Genomic DNA, 27,850 nt, shown 5'->3' on the forward strand with positions numbered 1-27,850 from the left:
CTTCCACTTCTTCTAAAATTAAAAAATGAAAACCAACTAGCCTACCCCTCAACCAGGCTAGAACACGTGTCCTCCTCAGTGCTCAGTTATGGTGAGAGATGAGGGTGCCCTGGGGAAGTGACCGGTAGTCTCTCTCAGCTCCTTGGGGTCATTTCTTTGGGCAGCAATGTCAGTTATGAAGGAGGTGCAAGTCCCTTCACCCAGGTACCCAGCGTGCCTCTCCGGGCAGCATTGCTTCCTGCAGGGGCTGGCCTGCTAACCCACGATTAGCTTCCATCCCCTTACATCTTCCCTTATTGTTTTAGTTACTGCTCAACAGGACCAAACACTTCATTAGTAGCTGTTTATTGATCAATGGTTTGATATAAAGTTATTTCAGATCTTCAGATTTTTGCCCAGACAGAATCACAAGCATTACAAAGTTTTTTCTTAAAAATAAGAAAAGGGTAGGGGCAAGTTGGGAGGGGACCAAACTAGCAGTCGTGGCATTTGAGAATAAATTAACAAAAAAAATTAGTATTACCATTTATTGGTGACAAACACTAAATTTTACTTACATTCCATGGGGAGAAAAATTCCAGCGTAAACAATGAATGGAAGCAGTACTTAACTCGCAGGGCTACCAGGCTTCCTATACGGACCACACGCAGAGCCTTAGGGCACACACTTCTGTGTACAGTAACACAACATCAAAAGCAACACAGCTGTCTAGAGAAACATAGCTCATTCTTTTCAGCCCTAATGGAGATGTAATGAACAGTATCGAGCACTCTGGAAAATCAGTCTCCAGGTTTATATGGACTACACGGAGATCATATCCTGTAGTGTAGTGAAAGCTAAGTCCTCAAGAGCCATATGTATAGATACACACTTTTTTTAAATCATCTTTAAAACAGAGATCAAAGTTCATTTAAGTCCTGTTTGCATTAACAAAGATAAAAATAAAATAAAAATGGAACCAAATGATCATCTAAAGTTTAAAATTCCTAAATTGTCCAATTTACACAACTGTGGGAGACTTATTGACGGTTTTTCAAAGTCCAGGACTGTTTCAGCTGAACCAGAGGGCACACAATTTGCATGACTGAAATGGTCCTGGGGTTAGTCAATGAAATAAAAATGTCTAACCACATACACATGGATATGATCTTTGTCGGTTAGATTAGTGAAGTCAGTCAGTCTCAGACAAGTTTCCAAACTGTGCTATATAACTAGATACAATTGAGAAACTCTCAAATGAAAATTTTATATAGTGTCATATCAATCAAAAGAAAATAACGAAACTAAGAATAGAGATGACTGTTGAAAGAGAAAGCAGTGGTGAGGGTGTGGGCAGTGGGGCCATAGCACGCTAGAAAAGTTAGGTCACGCTGAGTAGGAAGCATCTGATTTTCTCTGGTGCTTTTAGCTTTGGGGCCGGTCAAAAGCCTCTCTCTGGCGTGGCTGTCCAGGGTGTGTCCCAACGTGTCTGAGTAAGCCAGCTTGAGAAGGGGTCGTGCTCTCTGTTCTTTCACACAGGGAAAACAAAGATCAAACATGGAGGTACCCAGGGCATGGATCTGGTGGTGTCCTGGGAGAGCCAGCAGCTAGGAACCCTTCTTTCCCACAGGCAGCTGCTATTGCATAGGGACCGCCAGGTCACCGAGTGGCCGTCACAACAAACCCCAGCATAGTCCAGCCCAGCCACAGCCACCTCCTCGTGTCTCTGTTGTCTTCCCTGCTGCTGCCCACATCCTTTACCCATCGTGTCTCCCGGCCCACTGGAGGTATCAGAAATTCCAAATTTTCAAAGCAGTTTCAGTATTTTCAGTATATATGTTGGGATTTTATAATGGTTCATGGCCAGAAAAGGTTCAGCACCTCCCACACCTTTAAGGAAGAAAAATGAAAATGACACTAGTTTTGCAATGTAAGAGAATTAAAGTAACGTTAAAAATGAAAAGAAACTGGCAAACATCAGGAAGTCCAATACTAAAAGCCCCAGTTTGTGATAACCAAAGTTTTCCCAGGATATGCCAATAAGTAAAATAAGCAAGGAGGGTGTTATGAATTTGTTACCTCTTCGGGAAAAGGGAAGAAAATGAGGGAAGAAATATATGTCTGTACTGGTGTAAAGAAACATACAGGAAAGATACAGGAGAAACCAGTGAAAATAAGATCTATGGGAGAGGTGCTGGGGAGAACAGAAGAGATGGGATGGGGACTATCTGAGGGTCAGATTGCACCTTGTAAAATAATGCAAAGTTCTGACCACGTGAAGGTATGACCTACTCAAAATGTTTTTTAAAAGTAAAGCTCTCTGCCCAAAGAACTTGGAAAGCTTTCAGGCAAAAGGGCCAGAAAGTAACTCAGGCAAATTTTTCCCACTGAGTCAGCAGATCATGTCAACTCAGTGCAAACAAGGAGCAGCCTCCCCATCACAGCACCTCCCCCTTCATCAGCGCACTCACACAGACATTGGTCCGTTTCCTGTTCTTGGCATCTCTGTACTTTGTTGGTCCAACTCAGACAGCAACTTTAAGATGTTCAGTGCAGCCTAGTGGGGATGGAAAGAAGAGTAAAGCCACAGCCACAGCTTGGGACTGCAACGTGGTACACTGGACAGGCAGGCAAGAGAGTTCCTGCTGCCCAGCAAACAGGTGGCAACTTCTTCAACTCTGGTACTACTGAATAAAACTCTCAATTTTTAATTTAAAATACAAGTTTTAAAAATATTCACAGTTACCTCACTAATCATAACCTCTGAAAATGTATTTTTCCTTCCAGTATTTTTAACCTTGTGGTAACCAGACTGCACAAATGTTATATCGTGCTAACAAAAATCTATCGTGTACTTTTCTTTCTATAGAGACGGGGTCTCACTAAGTTGCTCAGGCTGGTCTCAAACTCCTAGGCTCATGCAATCCTTCTGCCTTGGCCTCCCAAACTGCTGGGATTATAGGTGTGAGCTTCCACGCCCAGCCTATCATGTATTTTTCTTTTTTTTTTGAGACAGAGTTTTGCTCTTGTTACCCAGGCTGGAGTGCAATGGCGTGATCTCGGCTCACTGCAACCTCCGCCTCCTGGGTTCAGGCAATTCTCCTGCTTCAGCCTCCTGAGTAGCTGGGATTACAGGCACGCGCCACCATGCCTGTATTTTTAGTAGAGATGGGGTTTCACCATGTTGACCAGGATGGTTCTTGATCTCTTGACCTCGTGATCCACCCGCCTCGGCCTCCCAAAGTGCTGGGATTACAGGCGTGAGCCACCACGCCCGGCAGATTTTTCTTATTACATTATCTTTGAAGACACTAATTTTTTTTTTTTTTTGAAATGGCGTATCACCCTGTTGCTCAGGCTGGAGTGGAGTGGCATGATCTTGGCTCACTGCAACCGCCATCTCCCAGGTTCAAGAAATTCTCCTGCCTTGGCCTCCCAAGTAGCTAGGATTGCAGGTGCCCACCACCACACCCGGGTAATTTTATTTTGTATTTTTAGTAGAGATGGGGTTTTACCACATTGGCCAGGCTGGTCTTGAACTACTGAGCTCAGGTGATCTGCCCACCTCGGCCTCCCGCAGTTCTGGAATTACAGAGTGAGCCACCACGCCCAGCCCAGAGACATTAATTTGATGCATGCATGATGTCCCACAAAGTGAATACACCAGTTTACTTAGTTTCATTAATCTGATCAATTCTTTTTCTCAGTTTTCTGATAACAATAATTTCATCTGAACAGAAGACCAAAGCAAGGGCATTTCACAGCTGCCAGAATGTGGACCTGCAGTTCCTTGTTCTGGTGAGAGATGAAGTGCATACGGTCTCTGCATGAGCTGCAGGATCTCAGTTGCCCCTCAGGCCAGCAGGGAATGGGAAGGGAAAGGTGAGCTAAAGCTGCCAAGTTCTGATCAGGAATAAGAAATCGATCCAATCAGCTATGACAAAAAGTCTTCAAAAATATGAACACTATCACACAATCAACTGTTCTCGAGGTCTATAAGAGAATCTTTCTCCTATCTTCCTCAGGCCAGCAACAAGCTGAACCAAGGAAGGCTCCACATAAACACACAACTTAACACCCCAATCCCTCACCCAAGGAATGACGTACCATATCATGGCAGGACTCCACATCCTTGCCGATACCATGGCTGATCAGAGGCGGCTGAGAGGAGCAATTGATAAGAGATACAAATTCGTTCTTGTTGTTTTTGGGGAAGTCTTTGTATTCAACCTAAGGAGAAAAAGAGAGCTGAGGCTAGGGTAGGGAACAGTGCATACAAATGGGGTGGAGGGCTGCAGCTCCAGGCCTGGCCCCACAGCACCGAGATCACCTGCTCTTCCCAACTCAGCCTGACTATGGCCACACCAACACCTGCTCTGTCAGCCCAGAACCTTCCAGAAACCTAGGTGTCTGCTCAGAAGCCCTAGACTAGGAAAAGCCATATCCTTTCCAGGCATCAGCACAATGAGTCTGTTCTTTGAAATCCAAATTTACAACGACTGCCAGTGGTAAGAAGTTTTGTTTTTAGGGTTGGCTTGAATTTTGAAATGTTATTACCAAAGGGTAAAGATGTTTCTCTTACCACATATGCTTACAAATACATCTATACCTCCTTCCCTTCTGCCCTTCCACCACTGCTCCCCAACCCATCCCTGGACAGAACTTGATTTAAGAAACAAAGCGCAAAGCTCATTTTCTCAGGAAAGCCAAGAGATGACTGTCCTGAGACACAGCCATCACAGCTCAGGCCTGACAGTTACCTGAAATCCCTGGACTCTGGAAAGATAGTCCAGTTGCTCAGAGGGTCTCGTGAGAGGTCCATGGGGTACGTGGCCTGAAGAGATGTTATTCTTTAAAATGGTCTCGGCTGTGGGCGAGGTGCCCCCATACAACAACTCTCGGGCTATCATGGCAGTTACTGTGGCCTTGGCAGGATTCGGAGCTGCCCTGGTAAAATCTTTGGTGTGATGTCCTTGACTAACTCCTACAGCCTGAGCGACCTCAGGAACCATGGGAAGAATTCCAGCAGGCAGCTGCTGATGACTTAGATAAGGCATCCTGAACTCATCCTCTTTATTACCTGGGAGGGACACACATAGTAAACACAAATCCACATCCACAGCCTGGAAAAACAAGATGATGCCGTCAAACCCCACACTGGCCCTCCCGTTGGCACGCAGGCAGCACAGGGACTCAGAACAATGTGGACACTTTGCATTCGGGAACTCACTGGCTGGGCTCCTGCTGTTATTCAGGACCCACGTAAATCCCAGAATCACATTTAGATAAAGACAGTATTAAGATCACACTTACTAGTCCCATTTTCATCCCCAGAGCCAGGTTCAAAAAAGGTTACTTTTCTTCCATCCCCTGGTTTCTTTATGGGTGTCTTAAAAAAAAAAAAAAGCCATGAGCATAAGTCAGATCATTGAAAAATTAACTCCTGACTCCTGCTGTCTAAATCTACACAAAGCCCAACCAGCAGTAACTGAGGCAATCAGCAGAAAAACCCTTCCCCACCTGACCACTGGCACTCTGACAGAAGCCTGGGTAGAGCCTGTCTCTTCCTCCTAATGCACCCTCCTGCCCACACCCCTGCCCACAAAGAGCATCTAACAAAGTGCACTAACCATGAATGCTAAGCTGCGCTCTGCACCCACAGGGAGACGGGAAGCACTGAACTAAAAAGAGCAGAGATGCTAGACGGCAGAGCCCACCAAGGTGGGGAAAGAACCTTTCAGACTGAAGCTAAACAAACAAATCAAGAATATTTCCTGGAGCTGATATTCAATTCAAAAGTAAGGTGACATTCCAAAATTAACACCCTTATGGGGAAAACGTTATTACCTAAGAATTTTGTCAAAACATCACCTTTCTGAGAAATAACAGAAGACACTATGAATGTCCTAACAAGATTCTGAAATGAAAAACCCAAAAGCCAAGCCTAAGCTCTATACTGGCGGTATCTGGGGCCCCAGTCAGTTATTAACTATGTGACCATGGCTGATGCTGTTTTTCACTGTCGAAAAGACTAGCAGACATGAATGAATCAGTTTTATAAATGATCTCAAGTTTATCTCATTAGGACCATTTAGTGACGTGAAACAAGAAGGTCAGCCAAGGCTTTTGCTGAGGTCCTGCTTACCACTTCTGGTAGACACAAATTCTTTTTAACTTTCCTTTTTTTTGAGACAGGGTCTGTTGCCCAAGCTGGAGTGCAGTGGTGTAATCATGGCTCACTGCAACCTTGACCTCCCAAGGCTCAAGTGATCTTCCCACCTCAACCTTGTAGCTCGGACTACAGGCACAAGCCACCACACCTGGCTGATTTTTACATTTTTTTGTAGAGACAGAGTTTCATCATGTTGCCCAGACTGGTCCTGAACTCCTGGATTCAAGGTCTTGGCCTCCCAAAGTGCTGAGATTACAGTCAAGAGCTGCCACACCTGGCCGTGAATTTCTCAAGAGGGGTTTATTTTCATCTGATGTTTAACTCACATAGGAAAAAAGAAATCCCAGACCTAAACTTTGGATCTGACCTGTCTCTACTATCACACTGTCTTATTTTCCCAGAAAAAAACAAAGCCTGTTCCACAATTAATAAAAGCCTAACAGTTATAAATCTTTCACACAGGCTTCATTTCTAGAGTGGAAATCTCACTTAGTAATTTCAAGTCTAATTATCCCTCATTCTACAAATGGAGAGGAGCAAGCAGCCCTCCGCAAAGCATCCCCAGACCTCAAAGATGCTGACACAATCATGATTTAACCCAGAGCCGCCTGAGGACAGTGGACATGTGAGGCCCCTGTGAGCACACTATGGTCCAAATGGATGACACATCGCTCTGCAGGACTGCTTTAACTGCCAGGAGGATGAAGCCTTGCCTTGAAGCCTGCCCCTGGAGGCGTCCCAGTTCCCTAGGGTGAGGCAAGAGACCACCTTGCAATGAGAGAGCCCACAGCAGTCACCTTCTCCTCTGACTTGAGTGCTGGCTTGGTGGGCTGTGCCTGCGGGACTTTGAAACCAAGGATCTCCAGCATGTTCTCGGCTGCATTGCGTTTGGCCACCTTCTTGTTGGTGCCTGTTCCTTCTGCAGTGTGGTTTCCAACCTTTACCTGCACAAAGAAGTCAAAACACAGACCAGTGCTTAAACCTTCGGAATAACAACCAGGCAGGAATTGGTGTGACGCAAAATAACCCCAACAATGGTCAGAAGTGAGATAACAGTGGTGCCCTGAACCTGGCCTGCTTGTCTGAGAGAGCTAATTATTAAATAGGAGTTTGGAAAGCTGGCTGTTAAAACATAGCAAGTATTAAACATTTAATTATATAAGCTTATAATTATTTTTACAGAAGTAATTTTGACTGCATTTTATAATTATCTGTGTTCTGAAGGTCTGTCCGGCTTTGCATTTGTATGATCAAACAGTCTGTGATAGTGACCTACTGCACATCTCTTGCCAGCATTGTGATCGGAAGTATCACTTTGATAGCTTGAAATCAATCATGGTAGAACTATTTATACCACAGAAATCTACAAATGCTACACATCAAAGATTAAATTGTTTATCTAACTCTAAACTTAAAATGATGAAGAAAAGGTTAATAAAGCAGATTAATCTTAAAAGCATGATAAGTCTACAACCATTACACTGTAACTAGTACAAAAAAGTGAAATATCTTCCCATCTTTGAAAATTATTATCCAATTTAGCAAAGAAGCCACTCATATAATTTACAAATGAGTGATGTTACATGTCTTCATTGTTTTACTTTTTATTTTTTTTTGGAGACAGAATCTTACTTCGTCACCCAGGCTGGAGTGCAGTGGCATGATCTCAGCTCACTGCAACCTCCGCTTCCCAGATTCCAGTGACTTTCCTGCCTCGGCCACCCAAGTAGCTGGGATTACTGGTGTGTGCCACAATTCCTAGCTAACTTTTGTATTTTTAGTAGACATGAGGTTTCACCATGTTGGCCTGGCTGGTCTCAAACCCCTGACCTCAAGTGATCTGCCCACCTTGGCCTCCCAAAATGCTGGGATTACAGGCATGAGCCACCATGTCCAGCCTGTTTTACTTTCATCTTACCTGTTAATGTAAATAAAAAATATCAACCAATATTCATGCTAGAACCAAAATCTCAAATCTAAAGTATGGATTTGTCAATGACATGATCAACACATTTGCTGAACTGGATAGTAATAGAGCATTATGTGTTGTATGACTTTATAACACTATTGTTGGTGACTGTCACACTGAAATATGTACAACATTTACAATAAAGTGTTTATTTATAAATTGTGCTACATAGCCTGCAGTAAAATTTATAACACACATGTATATGTGTCAGTATAATTTATAACACACATTCTCTCAGTAAAATTTTTAACACACATGTGTATATATATATATAAAACACACATGTATTCAGCTCCCCCCATCAAACCACCCTCCCAGAAGAGCTGGTTGTTAAACATGTTCCAGCACATCCCTGCTTACAAGCCCCTTCCAAGTTGATCATGATCACAGGCACCTGGCTGCTAAAACCAAAAGCCCAGGTCACAAGACTAAGAGAGTCAAGGAAACCATTCCCTGGCCTGGGTATAAATTCCAATCTGGCCATCTACCAGCCATTTCTTCTTGGGCAAATTACTGATCCTCTCAGCAAACTGCAATTTCCTTTTGTGGAATGAAAGGATCATTCTTTTCCTACCTTCTGACTGCACAGGTAAAACATACCAGCTCAACTTTATAAGTTATAAATTGCTACACAAGAGTCAAATATTGTGTTTTACATCGGAAAGCAAAATCATAACTTAAGTTAAGCTGCCTATGTGAAGTAACCACTTAACTTTGAGCTTAATAAGCTAAGTACAAAGAGAAATGTTCCACACTAATTTGAAGCATCACCCCAATCTAAGGACGAGTCAACCCTGGATTCCAGAATCCACAATTAGGAGGAAGAGAAACAGATCTCTTGATACTTCTTGGAAAATTTACCTTTGGAAAAGAACAATGTCATAAACCTTCAAGGAGACATAATGAAGAAAAACTTCACCCAGCACCTGCCGCCCCAGCACCTGCCACCCCAGCACCCACCACCCTAGCATGCCTTCTTCGCAATCTCAGTGCAACATACCCACATTCCTCCCAGTGCGCACAGCAGCAGTGCTGATGTGCAGACATTACATTCACATACACTGTTTCCTTTAATCCTTAAGATACACAACTTAATCTTTCATATGCAGCCTTTACAAATTTCTGCGGTATGGGTAAGCCGTCAAATTATTGCAAGCCACAGGGCCTTAATAAGGATCACAGTTGCTGGCAGAACATGGCCCACGGGACCCAGCCTCGTCAGGAAGTTGTCCAGGCCTTGAACCTCCATCAGCCCCCAAGACTGGACGTCATCAGAGAAAGGGCATCCATAATTCACACTGACCCACCTGCATCACGAACTCCCTGCGGCGCGGAAGGCCTCGCTCTGTGAGAAGCATGTACTCTGGCTCCTTCTCCTTTTTTGCCTGCTGGATCTGGGCCAGTCTGCTAATCGGATTGATCCCTTGGCCATATTCTGGGGTTGTCTGTGGCTGAGGAACAAACAAGGAGGAAACTCCGTAATGTTATTCACAGCATGAACTTGGTCAAAACAGAGATCAGGATATGAGAGGAGATAAGAGATTCTGGGTTGACCTAATGGCTCAGAATTAAAATTTTTTTTAATTTAACGTTTTTAAAATGGAAAGATGCTTTGATTTTCTATAATTGTTATGAGGTGATTTTAAGGCCTTAGCAAATCAACATCAACATTTCACTATAACAAAGCATCACTATGACTGCAACACCTGTTTTTTAACAAATTTCAATATATGACATTAAATAGGCCGAAAAAACATAAAATACTATTTCTACAACTCCCCCAGAGTCTGAGCTATGATGGGTTCCCAATTTTCTTGAAAAGAACTCAAAATCCAGACACCATTTTTTTAAAAAAGTTCAAGCTGATGCCTTATGGCAAGAAGAATCTCAGAATCCCAGTTACTTCCTTGTGGCTACCTTTTGTGCCAAGGAGCCCTCACCCACTCTGCTGATCAGAAGTGATTTCCAGGCTATATTAAGCAAAAAAAGGAAACAAGAGGGTATATATGGTATGCTAACTTTTTTTTTTTTTTTTTTTATGAGACGGAGTTTCGCTCTTGTTACCCAGACTGGAGTGCAACAGCATGATCTCGGCTCACTGTAACCTCCACCTCCTGGGTTCAAGCAATTCTCCTACCTCAGCCTCCCGAGTAGCTGGGATTACAGGCGCGCACCACCATGCCCAGCTAATTTTTGTATTTTTAGTAGAGACGGGGTTTCACCTTGTTGACCAGGATGGTCTCGATATCTTGACCTCGTGATCCACCCGCCTTGGCCTCCCAAAGTGCTGGGATTATAGGCGTGAGGTATGCTAACTTTTATGTAAGAAAAATTTGGATTACTACACGTACTGAAAATCACAAAGTCCTCCAAGGAATTATGTCTTTCTGGGGGCGGGGAAGGGGTCAATACAACACTTTGATTGATCCATTAGTGTGGCTCGAAAATCCAAAAGAAAAGGCACACAGCAAAATGTCTCAGTCCCATCCTGCCCCCATGGGCCCCCTGCCTGGCATGTATCTCCTCCACCTTCAGAACAGCACCGTGGTCACTGATGGAGGCACTGTTACTTCACCATGCGCTCCACGGACACCCTTGGCGCTCCGGCCAAATACCCCACTGTGATGAGCGCCTCCTGCATAGATGTGTGTGCCCATCTACAGGTGCCTCTACTGAACGGACACAGTGTCTGTATCTTACCTAACAGGTGGCTCTTGCAGCACCTCTGAGGGGTCTGCCAGGCCTGGGGGATGACATGTTGGTCTCATCCCCTTTCACCTCAGGGACAGCAACCAGCCTTCTAAACTGGTCATGAAAACACCTTCTATGTTCAGAAAAGTTCTTACCTTAACTATAGGTTTTGTTTTCTTTTTGATTCTAGGCTTTACTCGTTCAACTGCAGGCAGGGGCGGTAACTTCTTCAGCTCCTCAAGGACAGCTATGGCGGCATTTTTCTTTGAAATCTTCTTGCTTTTCCCTTCACCTTCCCCCACAAACTCCCCAACCGAAACCTTGGTCACAAAGTTCTTCATGTGGGGTGGGCCACTCTCCCGGGCCACCTGTTTCAGAGGGAAAGACTGAGTGAAAGTGGACAGACACTTATTAAAAGATGCAAGGCACAATGGCTGGCACACTTCACACAGACACAGGAAAGGGGAATCAAGGACAAGGCCTATTAAATGAAAGGAGCATGCATGTCCACAAAAGGGAGCAGGGATAATTTCAAATGCTTTCTCGCCTTCCTTCTTACTTCTCAAACTGGTTTATGCTCTTGAGTCTGGTGAGTCCCAGTCAGGCATGAAAAAGTCCCAAAAAGTCAGAGAGACCTTTGTACTCCCATGCCCCCTGCTCACAGGCTGTCCTGAGTTTAGTGTGGTCCACTGCAACTGGCAAAAAAAGGAAGCTAGACCAGCAAAGCCCAGAAATGAATGCAGCACAAACAGTTCAAGTTTAATATGTGCTCTGAGCCTCCAGCCAGGACTAGGTCTACTAAATATTGGCTGCTATGTGGCTACAAAAGAGAATGAGACAAATCTCTAAGCACTGATAAAGAGGGATTCTCGGCAAAGATGAAGTGAAAAAAAAACTACAAGAGTGTATATGGTATGGTAGCTCTACTATAAGAAAAAAGGACTTAAAATAAATAGCTATATGTAAATACACATATATAAATACACATTTATATGCTCAGATTTGCAAAAAAGAAACACACACAAAAAAGAGGAAGGATAAAGAAGCCAATGGGCCAGGCGCAGTGGCTCACACCCATAATCCCAGCACTTTGGGAGGCTGAAGCGGGTGAATCACTTGAAGTCAGGATTTGAGACCAGCCTGGCCAACATGGTAAAACGCTGTCCCCACTAAAAACACAAAAATAAGCCGGGTGTGGTGGTGCATGCCTGTGATCCCAGCTATTCAGGAGGCTGAGGCACAAGGATCCCTTGAACCTGGGAGGCAGAGGTTGTAGTGACCTGAGATCACTACACTGCACTCCAGCCTGGGCAACAGAGTGAGACTCTGTCTCAAAAAAAAAAAAAAAAAAAAGCCTAACCCGGCTTCGTATGTGACAGCCTTTATTCATTAACTATTTCCTAAACATCTAATACATGCCAGGAAATCTTCCAGCAGCAAGAGAAAAGAAAGACCTTGGTCAACGTAATAATGGAAGCTAGTAAGAAATTCTGATATATGAGTTAATGAATATAAGTACTCATGCCACCAACTACATGCAAGCTGTGATGGTTTAAATTACTTTAAAAGATCACCACGAGAGGGCACTCCTACAATTCTTTTATGTGACTACTGTTAAGATTACTAAGGGCCAAATCTGAAACCTTAACACACGTGAAGGTGGGAAGGAAGCAATCTCATCCCAAATCTCACACAGCAAAAACATAAAATAGCAATCTCTAGGCTTCCAGAAATCTCGGTGACTCGGAGGCAGCAAGTGTGAGCAGGTGATCAGGAATCCAAGGCTCTGGCCCAAGCCATCGCCTCTGAATATGAGGTGGCCCGGGAAGCCAGCCAGGCATCTATCTCCCACTGCTCAGTCTTGGTACCCCTTCCCCCAACTTTAAAAAATCCACTCTCATGCCAGACTAATCCATCAGCAGGAAGAAAAGCAATATTTCTCCTCTTTTCTGAAACAGGTGCCAAGGGAGACCTCGCAACTCCTTGGGATGCAGCTCCCGTCTCGTTCCCACTCAAGAGCAAGCCCTAACAGCCATTCTGAATGTCCCATCTCATTCCCTCCAAAAGTGTAACCCAGCCACGCCCAATGGAAGGAGAAAGGCCAGAGAGGGAATGTAGGACCAGGTGAGAAGATTCCAGCCCTAGATCCATGCGGGGGCTCTGGACTCCAGGAGAACAGTTGCCTGCTGAGGGTGGAGGAACAGGAACAGGCATTGGGGAAATGGAGAGGAACAAACAAGACCTCCCACCCAGGTGGACAATGGGAGGTGGCCCTGGGAACTCCCATCCTACCTCTGGCCCACAGCAGGCAGTGAGGCATCAGCAGGGTGAAAGATGGAGGACTGAAGCTGGGTAAGTTTAGGGTACTAACACACAGTAGAAGGTATACATTAATATTTTATGATAGGCATGAAATGTGTGGGTCACCTATAACTGTAAAACATACTTCAAAATTATTTTACAGGAATATAAGCTTCAGATAGGCTTTTTAAGAAAAGAAATAAGCCATAATCAAGCACGTAAATCAAAAGAATCTGCAAAGAATACGCCATGGGTCAGATCTTATTTCTAAGGGAAATTTTAAAAATCCTCCCTTACCATTTGGATGGACTACACTGTCTTTTAAGGCAACATATATTAAAATATTTATTTTCCACTTTAAGCAGACAACTCATTGAGTATTGTTTTTAGAATACAGGGCCCAACAACAAATGAAGTTATTAAACATGAATTGAGGGCAGATGCTAGACAGTGACAAAAACTGTGTCCTTTTCAAAATTACTCTGAAGAGATCTTTAGGGGCCACAAATGCTTTTGAGACTGATCTAAGTAATGAACTAGCCCCACTACCCCTCCCTGTCCAGAAGAGCACACATGTAAACACTAACACAACCATCTTTAGACCACTTCAGGAGGTCCACACACCAACTAAAGCCATCATGAACTGTCTACACATCCAATGCCCCTTAGTTAGGGACTCCTAGAAGAAGAGAATAAACACTGCTTCATTTGGAGGTTCACATTATGTGAATATTATTCCAATGTTATTTAGAAAAAAAAATCACTCTTATGATGAATGCTAATAGGACTGTATAATACAAAGTCCTACATGTAAAATTAGCTTACCTCAAAATTCACGGGCAAGTTCCGTTTAAGTGCAATCTCAAACACTTGACTTATTTCAGATTTATTGAGATTTTCTTCTTCTGATTCTCTTCCATTCACCTATAAGAATAATTGTTTAGTAGTTAACTCTTAAAATCATCAATAGCCAGGTAAGGTGGTTCACACTTATAATCCCAGCACTTCAGGAGGCCAAGGCAGGAGGACAGCTTGAGCCCAGGAGTTTGAGACCAGCCTGAGCAACCGTCTCAAAAACAAAAAAGAAAAGCAAAAATTAGGTGGGTGTAGTGGTGGTATACATCTGTAATTTTTTTTGGAGGACTGAGGCAGGATGATTGCTTGAGACCAGGAGGTCGAGACTTTGGTAAGCCATGATCACACCACTGCACTCCTGCTTGGGTGTCAGAGCGAGACCCTGTCCCCACTCAAAATATACCCATCAACATCCTAACCTGCAATGGTAAACCTTAAAAGGACTGAGCTTTGGCTTTATGAATTTAACCAAGACCACACACATACCAAGTGTCACTGAATTTACAGGTTAAATATACATATATATCCTGTCAAGTTTGAGTCAAATCGTACCTCATAAGTTCACCATAAACAATCCAAAACTAACAGACCTTTGGGTATGAATCAGCCTAATTGTGGTTCAGCAAGATGTCACTGCTGCTTGGAACAGTGACTTCCAAAAGTCCTCCTCAAGTGGTAGGAAGCCACATTTTGGAAAAGTCAAAATACAGTTATGTGTGGGACATGGCAAATTCAGATATGTCTGTCCACCTGAGTATGCAAGCTTCTTATCTGGACATAAATTCCCTGGACACTTTTTTTTTTTGAGACCAAGTCTCACTCTGACACCCAGGCTGGAATGAAGTGATGCGATCTCAGCTCACTGCAACCTCCACCTCTCATGTTTAAGCGATTCTCCTGCCTTGATCTCCCAAGTATTTGGCATTGCAGGTATGCACCAGCATGCCGGCTAATTTTTGTATTTTAACAGAATCAGGGTTTTACCACGTTGGTCAGGCTGGTCTCAAACTTCTGACCTCATGATCCTCCCGCCTAGGCCTCCCAAAGTGCTGGGATTACAGGCGTGAGCCACTGCGCCTGGCAGGAATCCATTTTAAGAGAATGCAGGCCAGCTGAAGTGGCTCATGCCTGCAATCCCAGCTTCCAGCACTTTGGGAGGCCAAGGGGGCAAAACTGCCTGAGCTCAGAGTTTACAACCAGCCTGGGCAACATGGTGAAACCCCATCTCTACTAAAATACAAAAAATTAGTCAGGCATGGCAGCATGTGCCTGTAATCCCAGCAACTTGGGAGGCTGAGGCAGAACTGCTTGAACCCAGGAGGCGGAGGCTGCAGTGAGCTGAGATTAAGCCACTGCACTCCAGCCTGGGCAAGAGAGCAAGACCCCGTCTCGGGGAAAAAAAAAAAACAGAATGCAGCCAGGAGGCATGGCGGTGCACGACTGTTGCCCCATTACTCAGGAAGCTGACAGGTGAGGATCAGCTGAGCACAGCAGTTCAAGACTACAGTGAGCTGTGATCATGCCTGTAAACAGCCACTGAACTCTAGCCTGGGTGACAAAGAGACTCTGTCTCTATAATTAAAAATGAATAAATAAGAATGCGGTGAAATAAATTACAAAACTGCCATGTATCTCATACTCACTACTCTTGGCATAAATACAAGGCAGAAACTAATGAAGTTTCCGCAGCAAAGGCAGAGATTCTATCTTTGAAACAAGCTTGTCTTTGAGTCTTCTAATCAGGGATGGGATTGAAGAGGAGCAGGGATCTTACTTCTGTGCTGATAACATGGATTTTACACTGTGTTGTAGTAATAATAAGGGGAACTAGATAAGCTCAAAGTCCCCCAAAACACGGCAAAATAGCTGTTTTTCTTCATATTACTGCTTATTTTGTCAAAGAATTTATAAAGTCCTGCTTCTAAGATTAGAACTATCTGAACAGGAACCCATGGCTAAAACTGCTAAATAGGCAAGGTGTAGGACTATCCAAGATTTTATCTGTTGCGCATTTCCTTATGTTCATCAGGTATATTCCAGCTACACTCAACTATTTTTTTTTTTTTTGAGATGGAGTTTCGCTTTTCTGTCACCCAAGCTGGAGTCCAATGGCATAATTTTGATCACTGCAACCTACACCTCCCGGGTTTAGCTGGGATGACAGGGACCCACCACCACATCTGGCTAAATTTTTATTTATTTTTAATTCTATTTTTAGTAGAGACAGGGTTTCACCATCTTGGCCAGGCTGGTCTCAAACTTCTGACTTCAGGTGATCTGCCCACCTTGGCCTCCCAAACTGCTGAGATTACAGGCATGAGCCACCAATGCCAATGAACTAATATTAAAAGCCATAATTGGTGAGGCATGTTGGCTCGCACCTGTGATCCCAAAACTTCTAGAGGACAAGGTGGGCGGACTGCTTAAGCCCAGGAGTTCAAGACCAGTCTGGGCAACATGGCGAATCCCTGTCAGCATAAAAAACACAAATATTAGCCAGGCGTGGTGCTGCATGTCTGTGGTTCCAGCAACTCAGGAGGGTTGAGGTGGGAGGATCACCTGAGCCTGGGGTGTTGAGGCTGAGGTGAGCTATGATCATGCCACTGCATTCTAGCCTCAGTGACAGAGTGAGACCGTGAGACAGACAGACAGACAGACAGACACACACACACACACACACACACACACACACACACACACACAGAGAGAGAAGCTATTATCCAGGTTAAAAAAAAAAAAAAAATATATATATATATATATATAACCAAAGGTATAATCCTGGACAAACGAACAAATCAATTTATTCCAGATGCTATTTGTAATTCCTTCTACCCTTCCATAATCTTTTCTTTCCAATCTGGTTTCAATGTGTCTCACCTTAGTCAAAACTATTTTCATATCATTTCTGTTGGTTAACATAATGCAAATTTGTATATATATTTTATTAGACAGTGTCTCCCTCTGTTGCCCAGTCTGAAGTGCAATAGTGCCATCATAGCTTACTGCAGCCTCGAACTCCTGACCTCAAGGAATCTTCCCATCTCACCCTCCTGAGTAGCCGGGATTACTGGCATAAGCCACCACTCTCAGCTATTTTTTTTTTGAGACGAAGTCTCTTTCTTGTCGCCCAGACTGGAGTGCGATGGTGTGATCTCCACACACTGCAACCTCAGCCTTCCAGGTTCAAGTGATTCTCCTGCCTCAGACTCCCGAGTAGCTAGGATAACAGGCACCTGCCACCATGCATGGCCAATTATTTTGCATTTTTAGTAAAGACAAAGTTTCTTTTCTTTTTTTTTTTTGGAGACAGAGTCTTGCTTTGTCTCCCAGACTGGAGTGCAGTGGCACAATTTCGGCTCACTGCAGCCACCACCTCCCGGGTTCAAGTGATTCTCCTGCCACAGCCTCCTGAGTAGCTGGGCTCCCGACTAATTTTTGTATTTTTAGTAGAGACGGGGTTTCACCATATTGGTCAGGCTGGTCTCAAACTCCTGACCTTGTAATCCGCCCATCTTGGCCTCCCAAAGTGCTAGAATTACAGGTGTGAGCCAACCTGCCTGGTCTCCAGCTGTTTTTTTTTAATGTTTTGTAGAGATGGGGTCTCACTATGTTGTCCAGGCTGGTCTTGAACTCCTAGACTCAAGTGACTCTCCCACCTCAACCTCCCAAAGTGTTGGGAATATAGGTGTGAGCCACCATACCCAACCAACACTTGTATTTTTGTTGTTTAAATCCTAAGGAGAAAAAGGGTCTGCTTTTTTATGACCGAATCCTTAAAACCAAAAATTTCGAGCAAGATGCCTTAAAGTCTGGGTTCTACAGAGTTTTGGCTTGAAATTTAACAATCTAATAGTTAAATACATTTTAAACTAAAATAGTAATAATAATAATACTGTAAGCTTGTTCAACAAATGGTATTGGGAAAACTAGATACCCACATGCAAAACTAACAAGGTAGGACCCTTACCCCACACCACAAGAAACTCAAATGGATCGAATACTTAAACATAAGGGCTAAAACAGTAAAGCTCTTAGATGAAAACATAGAAGTGTCATGACACCGTATTTGGTGATGTTTTCTTAGATCTAACAGGAAAATCACAGATAATGTAAGAAACAGATTAGAATTCATCAAAATTTAAAACAGTCATACATCAAAGGACACTATTAAGAGAAGGCAACCCAAAGAACGGGATTTGCAAATCATTTATCTGATAAGGGATTCATACATCCAGAATATATAAAGAACTACAACTCAACAATAAAACAACCCAGGCTAGGTGTGGTGGCTCATGCCTATAATCCCAGCACTTTGGAAGACCAAGGTGAGAGGATCACCTGAGGTTAGGAGATCGAGATCAGCTTCTGGTCAACATGTAAAAAACAAAAAATTAGGCCCACGGTGGTGGCAGGCACCTGTAATCCTAGCTACTCAGGAGGCTGAGGCAGGACAATGGCTTGAACTTGGGAGGTAGAGGCTGCAGTGAGCCGAGATCACACCACTGCACTCCAGCCTAGGGGACAGAGCGAGGCCATCTCAGGAAAAAAAAGAAAAAGAAAAAAATACAAACAGTCAACAAGCAAATGAAAAATTGCTCAACACCACTATCACTAGGGAAATCAAAACCATAGTAAGGGCCAGGCACAGGGGCTCATGACTAATCCCAGCTATTCGGGAGGCTCAGGCAGGTGCATCACTTGAACCTGAGAGGCAGAGGTTGCAGTGAGCCAAGATAGTGCCACTGCACTCCAGCTTGGGCAACAAGAGGGGAAATCCTATCTTAAAAAAAAAAAATGCCAGGCACTTTGGCTCACGCTTATAATCCTAGCACTTTGGGAGGCCGAGGCAGGTGGATCACTGAAGTCAGAAGTTCAAAACCAGCCTGGGCAACATGGTGAAACCCTGTATCTACTAAAAATACAAAAAAAATTAGCTGTATGTGGTGGCAAGTGCCTGTCATCCCAGCTATTCTGGAGGCTGAGGCAGGAGAATTGCTTGAAACCAGGAGGCAGAGGTTGCAGCAAGCCAAGGTCGAGCCACCGTACTCCAGCCTGGACAACAGAGCAAGATTCTGTCTCAAAAGAAAAAAAGGCTTGGCACAGTGGCTCAAGCCTGTAATCTCAGCACTTTGGAAGGCCGAGGCGGGTGGATCACGAGGTCAAGAGATCGAAACCATCCTGGTCAACATGGTGAAACCCCGTCTCTACTAAAAATACAAAAATTTAGCTGGGCATGGTGGCGCGCGCCTGTAATCCCAGCTACTCGGGAGGCTGAGGCAGGAGAATTGCTTGAACCTGGGAGACAGAGGTTGCAGTGAGTTGAGATCGCACCACTGTACTTCAGCCTGGTGCCTGGTGACAGAGTAAGACTCTGTCTCAAAAAAAGAAAAAATGGCCAGCATGGTGGCTCATCCCTGTAATCTCTGTACTCTGGGAGGCTGAGGCGGGCAGATCACGAGATCAGGAAATCGAGACCATCCTGGCTAACAGGGTGAAACTCTCTCTCTACTAAAAACACAAATAATTAGGTAGGCATGGGGGCACACACCTGTAGTCCCAGCTACTGGAGGACAAGGTGGGCGGACTGCTTAAGCCTAGGAGAGTTCAAGACCAGACTGGGCAACATGGCAAGGCAGGAAAATCTCCTGAATCCAGGAGATGAAGGTTGCAGTGAGCCAAGATTGCGCCACTGCATTCCAGTCTGGGCAACAGAGTGAGATTCTATCTCAATAAATAAATAAATAGAAAATGTAAAATGGTACAGTTGCTGTGGAAAACAGTTTGGTAGTTCCTCAAAAAATTAAACTTATAACAATTATATGATCCAGGCATTCCACTTCTAGATATAAACCCAAAAGACCTGAAAGTAGGAACTTGAACAAATTGTATAAACCAGGGTTCATAGCAGCATTCACAATGGCCAAAAGGTAAAAACAACCCAAATGTCCATCAACAGATGACTGGAAAAAGAAAAAATAGTGCCTATTCATACCATAATACATTCACCTTTAAAAAAGAAATAAAATGCTGAAACATGCTATAATAGAGATGAACCCTGAAAACATTATAGGAAGTGACACAAGCCAGAGGTAAAAGAATATCCATTTCTATGAAGTGGACCAGGCAAATGTATAGAAAAAGAAAGTATAATAGAGGTTACCAGGGGCTGGGAGCAAGAGAGTGAGGAGTAACTATTGAATGAGTCCAGAATTTCTATTTGGAATGATGAAAATGAGTAGTGGTGAGAGTTGAGCAAAACTGAGAATATACTTTAATGCCACTGGTACGTTTTAAAATGTTTAATACTTTTAGACGTATTATTTTTTCTTTTTGAGACGGGGGTTTCACCATGTTGGCCAGGATGGTCTTGATCTCTTGACCTCAAGATCTAGGCGGATTCCCTCCCAAAGTGCTGGGATTACAGGCGTGAGCCACCGCGCCCGACCTAGATGTATATTTTGCCTGAATTTTTTAAAAAGTAACAACAAAAATGTTTCACACCAAATATTAAGATACTGCTAACCCCAGATTAATTCATTTTTGTGCACAACAGAATAAAGCTTTTTGATAGCTGTTTCCTTGAAAAGGTTTTTTTTTTAAATAGATGATCTGTTTAAAAAGAAAAAAGGTCAACATGCTAAGCAGCTGTGCCAGTGAGAACGCTCTCCTTATGTGCAGTCAGAACACAATTTGGAAATAAACCAGGTGCTGAGACTTACAAGACTTCGAACACCATGCACATGCCCCAGTTTTCAAATGTTTTGTTCATTCTATCAGCCCAATTAGGTTTAAACTTTTATTTTTATTTATAACCTATTTCAAACATACAGATAATAATGTAACAGGCAATTGTTTTGGATTTAACAAATGTCAACAGTTTAGTAGTACTGACATATTTTTTTCTGTTTTTAAGAAAAACAATGAGCCACACAGGGTTTTTAAGAAAAACAATGAGCCACACTGTGTGGCTCAGGCCTGTAATCCCAACATTTTTGGAGGCTAAGATGGGTGGTCTGCTTGAAGCCAGGAGACCTGCCTATGCAACAAAGTGAGACTTTCACCTCTACAAAAAAAATTTTTTTAATTATTCAAGGGAGTAATTAGTCAGTGGAATGTGCCTATAGTCCTAGCTACTGGGATGGCTGAGGCAAAAAAATCACTTGATTGATTGCCCAGGGGTTTAAGTCTGCAGTAAGCTATGATCTTTGCCACTGCACTCCAGCCTGGGTAGCAGAGCAAGACTCCATCTCTTAAAAAACAAGGCAACGGGCGGGTGAGGTGGCTCATGCCAATAATCCCAGCACTCTGGGAGGCCAAGGCGGGCAGATCACTTGAGGTCAGGAGTTTGAGAACAGCCTGGCCAACAGGGTAAAACCCTGTCTCTATTGAAAATACATAAATTAGCTGGGTGTGGTGGCGCATGCCTGTAGTCCCAAGGCTGATGCAGGAGAATCACTTGAGCTTGGGGGCGGAGATTGCAGTGAGCTGAGATTGCACCACTGTACCTTTTCCAGCCATGTTTTTAAATGAATATAATTGATTTGAAAACTCACATACCTCATTCTCAAAAATTATCTTTATTATCATAAATCCAAACTTCTAAGTTTATACTAATGACTGCAATCCCAGCACCTTGGGAGGCCAAGGTGAGAGGGTCACTTGAACCCAGGAGTTTGAGACTATCCTGGGCAACATAACAAGACCCCACCTCTACAAAAAAGTTTATTTTATTTATTTATTTATTTTTGAGGTGACGTCTTAGTCTGTTGCCCAGGCTGGAGTACAGCGGCGCGATCTCTGCTCACTGCAACCTCCACCTCCTGGGTTCCAGTGATTCTCCTGCCTCAGCCTCCCAAGGAGCTGGTACAAGCAACCATGCCTGACTAATGTTTTGTATTTTTTATGGAGATGGGGATTTTATCATGTTGGCCAGGCTGGTCTTGAACTTCTGACTTCAGGTGATCCTCCTGGCTTGGTCTCCCAAAGTGCTAGGATCACAGGCATGAGCTACTGCACCTAGCCAAAAAAAATTTTTTAATAACGATTTATACTAATCAAATGCTCCTTTTCTATGTTATATACATGTATCAAGGTTCCACATAAGATTGATAAAAAACAATGGGTTCTACTGCTCAGTACTACACCCTAAGCCAGTGGTTCTCAACCAGACAGCACTAGAATCACTTGGGAGCTTCCCAAGTTCAGATCCTGAAGCCCGCTCCAGACAACTGAACTCAAATTTTTGAGGGCATGGCCTGGATAGCAGTTTTATTTACAGTATTTTTTTATTTTTTAAGTAAGTCCCCAGATGACTAGAGTTGAGATTCACTGCTCTAAGGTACTGCTTCCAGAGGAGTATCAATAGGGACAAAGCAGCCAGTAAAATAAAAATGCAAAATATGAAACAAAAACATACATCTGAAAATGAAATTATATTGCTCTTTTACATCTTTTTTTTTTTTTGGACCCAGGGCCTCAGCTCTGCCACCCAGGCTACAGTGCAATGGGATAATCAGAGCTTACTGACGCCTTGATCTCCCAGGCTCAAGCAATTCTCCCGCCTCAACCTTTACATTAGCTAAGACTACAGGTACATGCCACCTTTTTTTTTTTTTTTTTTCCCCCAAATATTTCTGGTAGAGATGGTCTCACCATCTTGTCCGGGCTGGTCTCGAACTCCTGGGCTCAACTGATCCTCCCGCCTCAGCCTTCCAAAGTGCTGCGATTTGGTGGCTCAAGCCTGTAATCCCAGCACTTTGGGAGGCCGAGGTGGGTGGATCACGAGGTCAAGAGATTGAGACCATCCTGGTTAACATGGTGAAACCCCGTCTCTACTAAAAATACAAAAAAAAATTAGCTGGGCATGGTGGCACGTACCTGTAATCCCAGCTACTCAGGAGGCTGAGGCAGGAGAATTGTCTGAACCCAGGAGGCGGAGGTTGCGATGAGCAGAGATAACGCCATTGCACTCCAGCCTGGGTAACAAGAGCGAAACTCCGTCTCAGAAAAAAAAAACGAATAGGCCACCATGCCTGGCTCATTAAAAAATTTCATATTATCCATCTGACAAAATGTTCCAAGTAGGGAGGCAGCAAACAGTTCAAAACTAATCCACAAAAACCATTCCCAGTAAAATGAGGAAGGTTTAGTGGGCCTGATCAATCTTATCTTCACAATGAAGTAATTACTGTTAACGCTGATTCCACAGTGTATAATTCAGCAATAAAATCTAGGCAACATTAAGAGGCCAGGTGTTTTAGTTAATCTCGGTAATCTCAGCACTTTGAGAGGCCATAGTGGGCAGATCACTTGAGCCCAGGAATTCAAAACCAGCCTGGGAAACATGGCAAAACCCACATCTCTACAAAAATACAAAAATTAGCCAGGTGTGGTGGCGCATGCCTGTAGCCCCAGCTACAAAGGAGGCTGAGATGGGAGGATCACTTGAGGCCAAGAGGGCAAGGCTGCAGTGAGCCACAATCTTGCCACTGCACTCCAGCTAGGGCGACAGAGCAAGACAGTATTTCAAAACAAAACAGAAAAGAAAGAAATGCTCTGAACCATACTTAACCTTCACAGTATGCTAGGAAAATTAGCCATCACCATTTATTATCTGGCTCCAACAGACTCTTTTATTTTTCTATATGTAATGTCATTTTACAAACAATTTACCAAATAAAAGGATGACAAAAGCCATTTTATTAGACATTTTAATAAGAACTTAAACACAGCAAATCCAACTTCTTATCCCAATGTTTCTAGTTTGGAAGGCATATATACCTGAAAAAAAGCAAGGTCCTCTATATGCAACTAACTGCTCATCACCTGATGCACCTGAACCTAGGGCACAGCCCACCTGTGGCAATGCCAGATTCCAAGTCCATCTCTGATAGATTCTAACTTATCAGGACTTCAGATTCTTCATGTATTGGCACTGTCAAAACACACTACTTTTGAAACAGATTCATAATTCTGTTGAAGAGAAAGCCACCTTCTTAGCTCCTTAAGTACAAAACACTTTCATTTTTGGATTTATTAACACCAACAGAAGAATCAATCCAGTGATTTTGGTCATTTTTATTTGTATTTTCTTCTAATCACCTTTGGACACACACCTTCTTGTGCATTTGTCCACCTACTTTGTTGACAGTAAGTGGTAAGAAATAAACACTGGCACCCAAACATAAAAGAATGTTGTCACATGTACTTTTTTTTTTTTTTTAATCCAAACAGAATGGGGCAGCTTCTTGTCGAAAAATGTTGCACGATGAAGTCCTTTCTGTTGAATGACTAGATGAGAACAGACGTTTCCTTTCCATACATTATAGAAACCCATTGATCACTAGCTGATTCTTGAGTTTGGGGCAATTCATCTATGCTATTATATGAAGACTCAGTGTCTAAGATTTTGCTTAGACAATCTCACCATCATCATTACAGTATGGAGTGCTGCCACCTATCTGTCTTTTTGCATTCATCTTGTCATTTGTCTAATCATTGGCAATGTCTTCCTCTGTCAATTCTCTTCTCCTTGATGTTACAGACGAAAAATAGAAAAATTCTGGATTATCACCTGAATTCAATGAAAGCAAAAAGGAGACTCAAAAGATGGTGTCTCCAGTCTTCTTTTTTAACCTCTTGAAAGACAGTGCAACAGCCTGGGCAAGGCCATGAGAATAATAAAAGATGGTGCAATCATGACAAATTATTTCATTATTGTATATCCACCCAGAGATTTTATCATCCTTCCATTTTCTTATGATTTTCATCTTATCTGGCATATTTGGGAATAGATGATGACCAGTAGTGAAATAATTATTTAGAATAACAAATAGCAAAATGTTTCAAAACACAAGAAAATTAAGAACCCTAGGATCCCATCATGTAAAGATTTATAAAAAGAGCCAAAAGGCAGCTATGATAATTGTAAGAAAAAATGAGTTTTGCACTATTTAAAAAATAAGTATACTTTCAGTTTTTTGTAATACCTCTAAAAAAGAATAAAACTCATGCAATATCATTCCTTAAAGAGCTTGAAAAAGCAGCTTAAAAAATGGAAACCTGGGCTGGGCACGGTGGCTCACTCCTATAATCCCAGCACTTTGGGAGGCTGAGGCAGGCAGATCACAAGTTCAGGAGTTCAAGACCAGCGTGACCAATACGGCGAAATCCCGTATCTACTAAAAATACAAAAATTAGGTGGTGGTGGCATGCACCTGTAGTGGTGGCATGCGCCTATAGTCCTAGCTACTCGGGAGGCTGAGGCAGGAGAATAACTTGAACCTGGGAGGTGTGGCGGTTGCAGTCAGCCAAGATCGCACCACTGCACTCCAGCCTGGGTGACAGAGCAAGACTCATGTCTCAAAAAAAAAAAAAAAAAAAAAAAAAAAAAAAAGGAAACCTATCTGGAGTTTCCTAACAGTGGCTCATACCTGTAATCCCAGCACTCTGGGAGACCCAGGCAGGCAGATCACGAGTTCAGGAGTTCAAGACCAGCCTGGCCAATATGGTGAAACCCCACCTCTACTAAAAATACAAAAATCAGCTGGGGGTGATGGTGTGTACCTGTAATCCCAGCTACTTGGGAGGCTGAGGCAGAAGAATCACTTGAACCCACGAGGCAGAGGTTACAGTCAGACGAGATCATGCCACTGCACTCCAGCCTGGGTGACAGAGCGAGACTCTGTCTCAAAAAACAATTTAAAAATGAAAACCTGAGCCAAGCATAAGCATGCCTGTAGTCCCAGATACTCAAGAGGCTAGAGGAACTCTTGAAGCCAGGACTTCAAGGCCACAGGGTACTATGATCCTATCTGTGTAACATAGCCACTGCCTGGGCAACAATAGCGAGACTCGTCTCTGTCAGAAAAAAAATAAAAAAAAGAAAACTAAGGTCCAATGAACACTGAGGAAAACAAGGAGATTGTTAAGGTCTCCAATTTTAGGCCAGGCGCTGTGGCTCATGCCTGTAATCCCAGCATTTTGGGAGGCCAAGGCATGTGGGTTACTTGAGCTCAGGAGTTCAAGACCAGCCTGGGAAACATAGTGAAACCTCATCTCTACCAAATATACAAAAATTAGCCAGGTGTGGTGGCACACACCTGTAATCCCAGCTACTCTGGAGGCTGAGGTGGAAGGATTGCTTGAGTCCGGGAGGCGGAGCTGCAGTGAGCCAAAAATCACGCCATTGCAATCCAGCCTAAGTGAGAGTCATCTCAAGAAAATAAATAAATGGATCTCTGATTTCACTTTACATCTACTTAAGTAGGCAACTGTCCCAAGTGAAGATAAGGACTCAAAACCAGAAAGAGCTGCATTTATTCATTTTTACAAAAGTAAAACAAAGTATTTTAAAAACTTCAGGCTATTTAAGGTGGCTCATGCCTGTAATCCCAGTTTTTTGGGAGATAAGGTGGGGAGATCACTTAAGCCTAGGAGTTTAAGACCAGCCAGGACAACATGGAGAAACCCCAACTCTGTAAAAAAATACAAAAATCAGCAGGGCATGGTGGCATGCATCTATAGTCCCAGCTACTCATAAGGCAGGGATGGGAGGATCACCTGAATCCAGGGAGGTCAAGGTTGCAGTGAGCCACAATCATACCTCTACACTTCACTCCAGCCTGGGTGACAGAGAGACCCTGTCTCAAAAAAAAAAAAAGGAAAGAAAGAAAAATATATACCCACACTTACAGTTGGCTTTGCTGTCTACTGAAACACCAACAGGATCACACTGTACACACAGTAACAGCTTTGCATCTTGATTCCCTTTCATGCCTGTGTATATTAGACACCACACTGGTACTCATGGGATAAATGCAGCCATGTTTTTAACCACTTTCCTAGTAATGGACATTTAAGCTAGCCCATTTTTCTCTATTACAGACACTGCAGCTATGACCATACTGCTCCTAATAGCTTAGACACTGAGTAAAACTCATCCTTTATTAGCACAAACCTTAGATTAAATAAATAAGTAAATAAGCAACCCATGCACTTTTTCTTAACTTGGAGCCTTTGCAACTGCCGCTCCCTCTCTGAGCATACACTGTCCCTGCTCTTCGCTTATCTTTAGTCTCAGCAAACGTCTCTTCCTCTGAAAAGACTGCTCGGAACTCAACACCATTACTCCAACCTAAATGAGGTATTTTATGTTCTTCTAATCCTTGTCACCCATACAACCTTGCACTAACTGCACTTTTTGCTGACATTAATGTTAATGTCTGGCAGCTCCATTTGACTAAGTTCACAGGAAAAGGGACAGCACTGGCTGTTTTCAACTCAGGGTCTAGCACAGCGCTGGCATGGAGGGTCCAGACTATACCTGCCCTGTAGACAGCAAGTACTGGCTTTACTGCGTATCTTCTAGAGAAGATGCATTGATCCACCACACAATCACATGCTCCACAAATTTTCCACAGCAACACTGACAATTTGTTTAAAATGATCACTTCCAATGTTGCCAGGCTGTGGACACACAGGCTGCTTACAGCCTGTCCACAGGTTCTAAAATGGCACCCTCTTTCTGTGGAGAACTTGGCCGTATGTACCACCGTGTATGCCCTCTGGTTCAGCAATTCCACTTCTAGGACTATGGACAAAGACTTTACCGCAACAATGTTCTACCTGACCCATTTTATAAGAGGGAAAACTACAAACAACCTAAAAATCAAGTCCCTGTTGGAAAATAAAGCAGTACATTCACACAGTAGAATATTTTGCAGCCATTAAAAAGTGCTTATGTGTGCAATGAATTTGAGTCCTCCAAAGAATTACACGTAAATGATGTAACATATTCAAAATATACTCATCAGTGGAAAAAAGGTTGTTACTGTACACTGTCATGCCATTTTTATGAAATAGATAGGCACCTGTATTTACCT

At 43.2% G+C, this 27,850-nt stretch overlaps 1 protein-coding gene across 11 annotated transcripts in view; it reads right to left on the bottom strand.

Moving 5' to 3' along the window:
- Positions 1 to 329: 329 nt before the first annotated feature.
- STAU1 (staufen double-stranded RNA binding protein 1) overlaps positions 330 to 27,850 on the bottom strand; it is a 66,266-nt gene continuing 38,745 nt past the window's right edge. For 6 of the 11 annotated variants that reach the window (XM_035298872.3, XM_035298868.3, XM_035298870.3 and 3 more), the window contains 9 exons: positions 13,938 to 14,036; positions 10,967 to 11,197; positions 9,428 to 9,571; positions 6,949 to 7,095; positions 5,293 to 5,368; positions 4,740 to 5,059; positions 4,087 to 4,209; positions 2,451 to 2,536; positions 330 to 1,869 (listed from right to left, as the gene is read on the bottom strand). In XM_035298872.3, coding sequence (XP_035154763.1) covers positions 1,854 to 1,869; positions 2,451 to 2,536; positions 4,087 to 4,209; positions 4,740 to 5,059; positions 5,293 to 5,368; positions 6,949 to 7,095; positions 9,428 to 9,571; positions 10,967 to 11,197; positions 13,938 to 14,036 — 1,242 coding nt within the window. In that variant the 3' untranslated portion in view covers positions 330 to 1,853. The remainder of the gene's footprint in view (positions 1,870 to 2,450; positions 2,537 to 4,086; positions 4,210 to 4,739; positions 5,060 to 5,292; positions 5,369 to 6,948; positions 7,096 to 9,427; positions 9,572 to 10,966; positions 11,198 to 13,937; positions 14,037 to 27,850) is intronic. The other 5 variants (XM_035298873.3, XM_035298869.3, XM_035298871.3 and 2 more) reach the window with 1 other exon arrangement.

The sequence above is a fragment of the Callithrix jacchus genome, chromosome 5, assembly GCF_049354715.1.
Source record: "Callithrix jacchus isolate 240 chromosome 5, calJac240_pri, whole genome shotgun sequence".
In the NCBI taxonomy this organism is placed as follows: domain Eukaryota; kingdom Metazoa; phylum Chordata; class Mammalia; order Primates; family Cebidae; genus Callithrix; species Callithrix jacchus.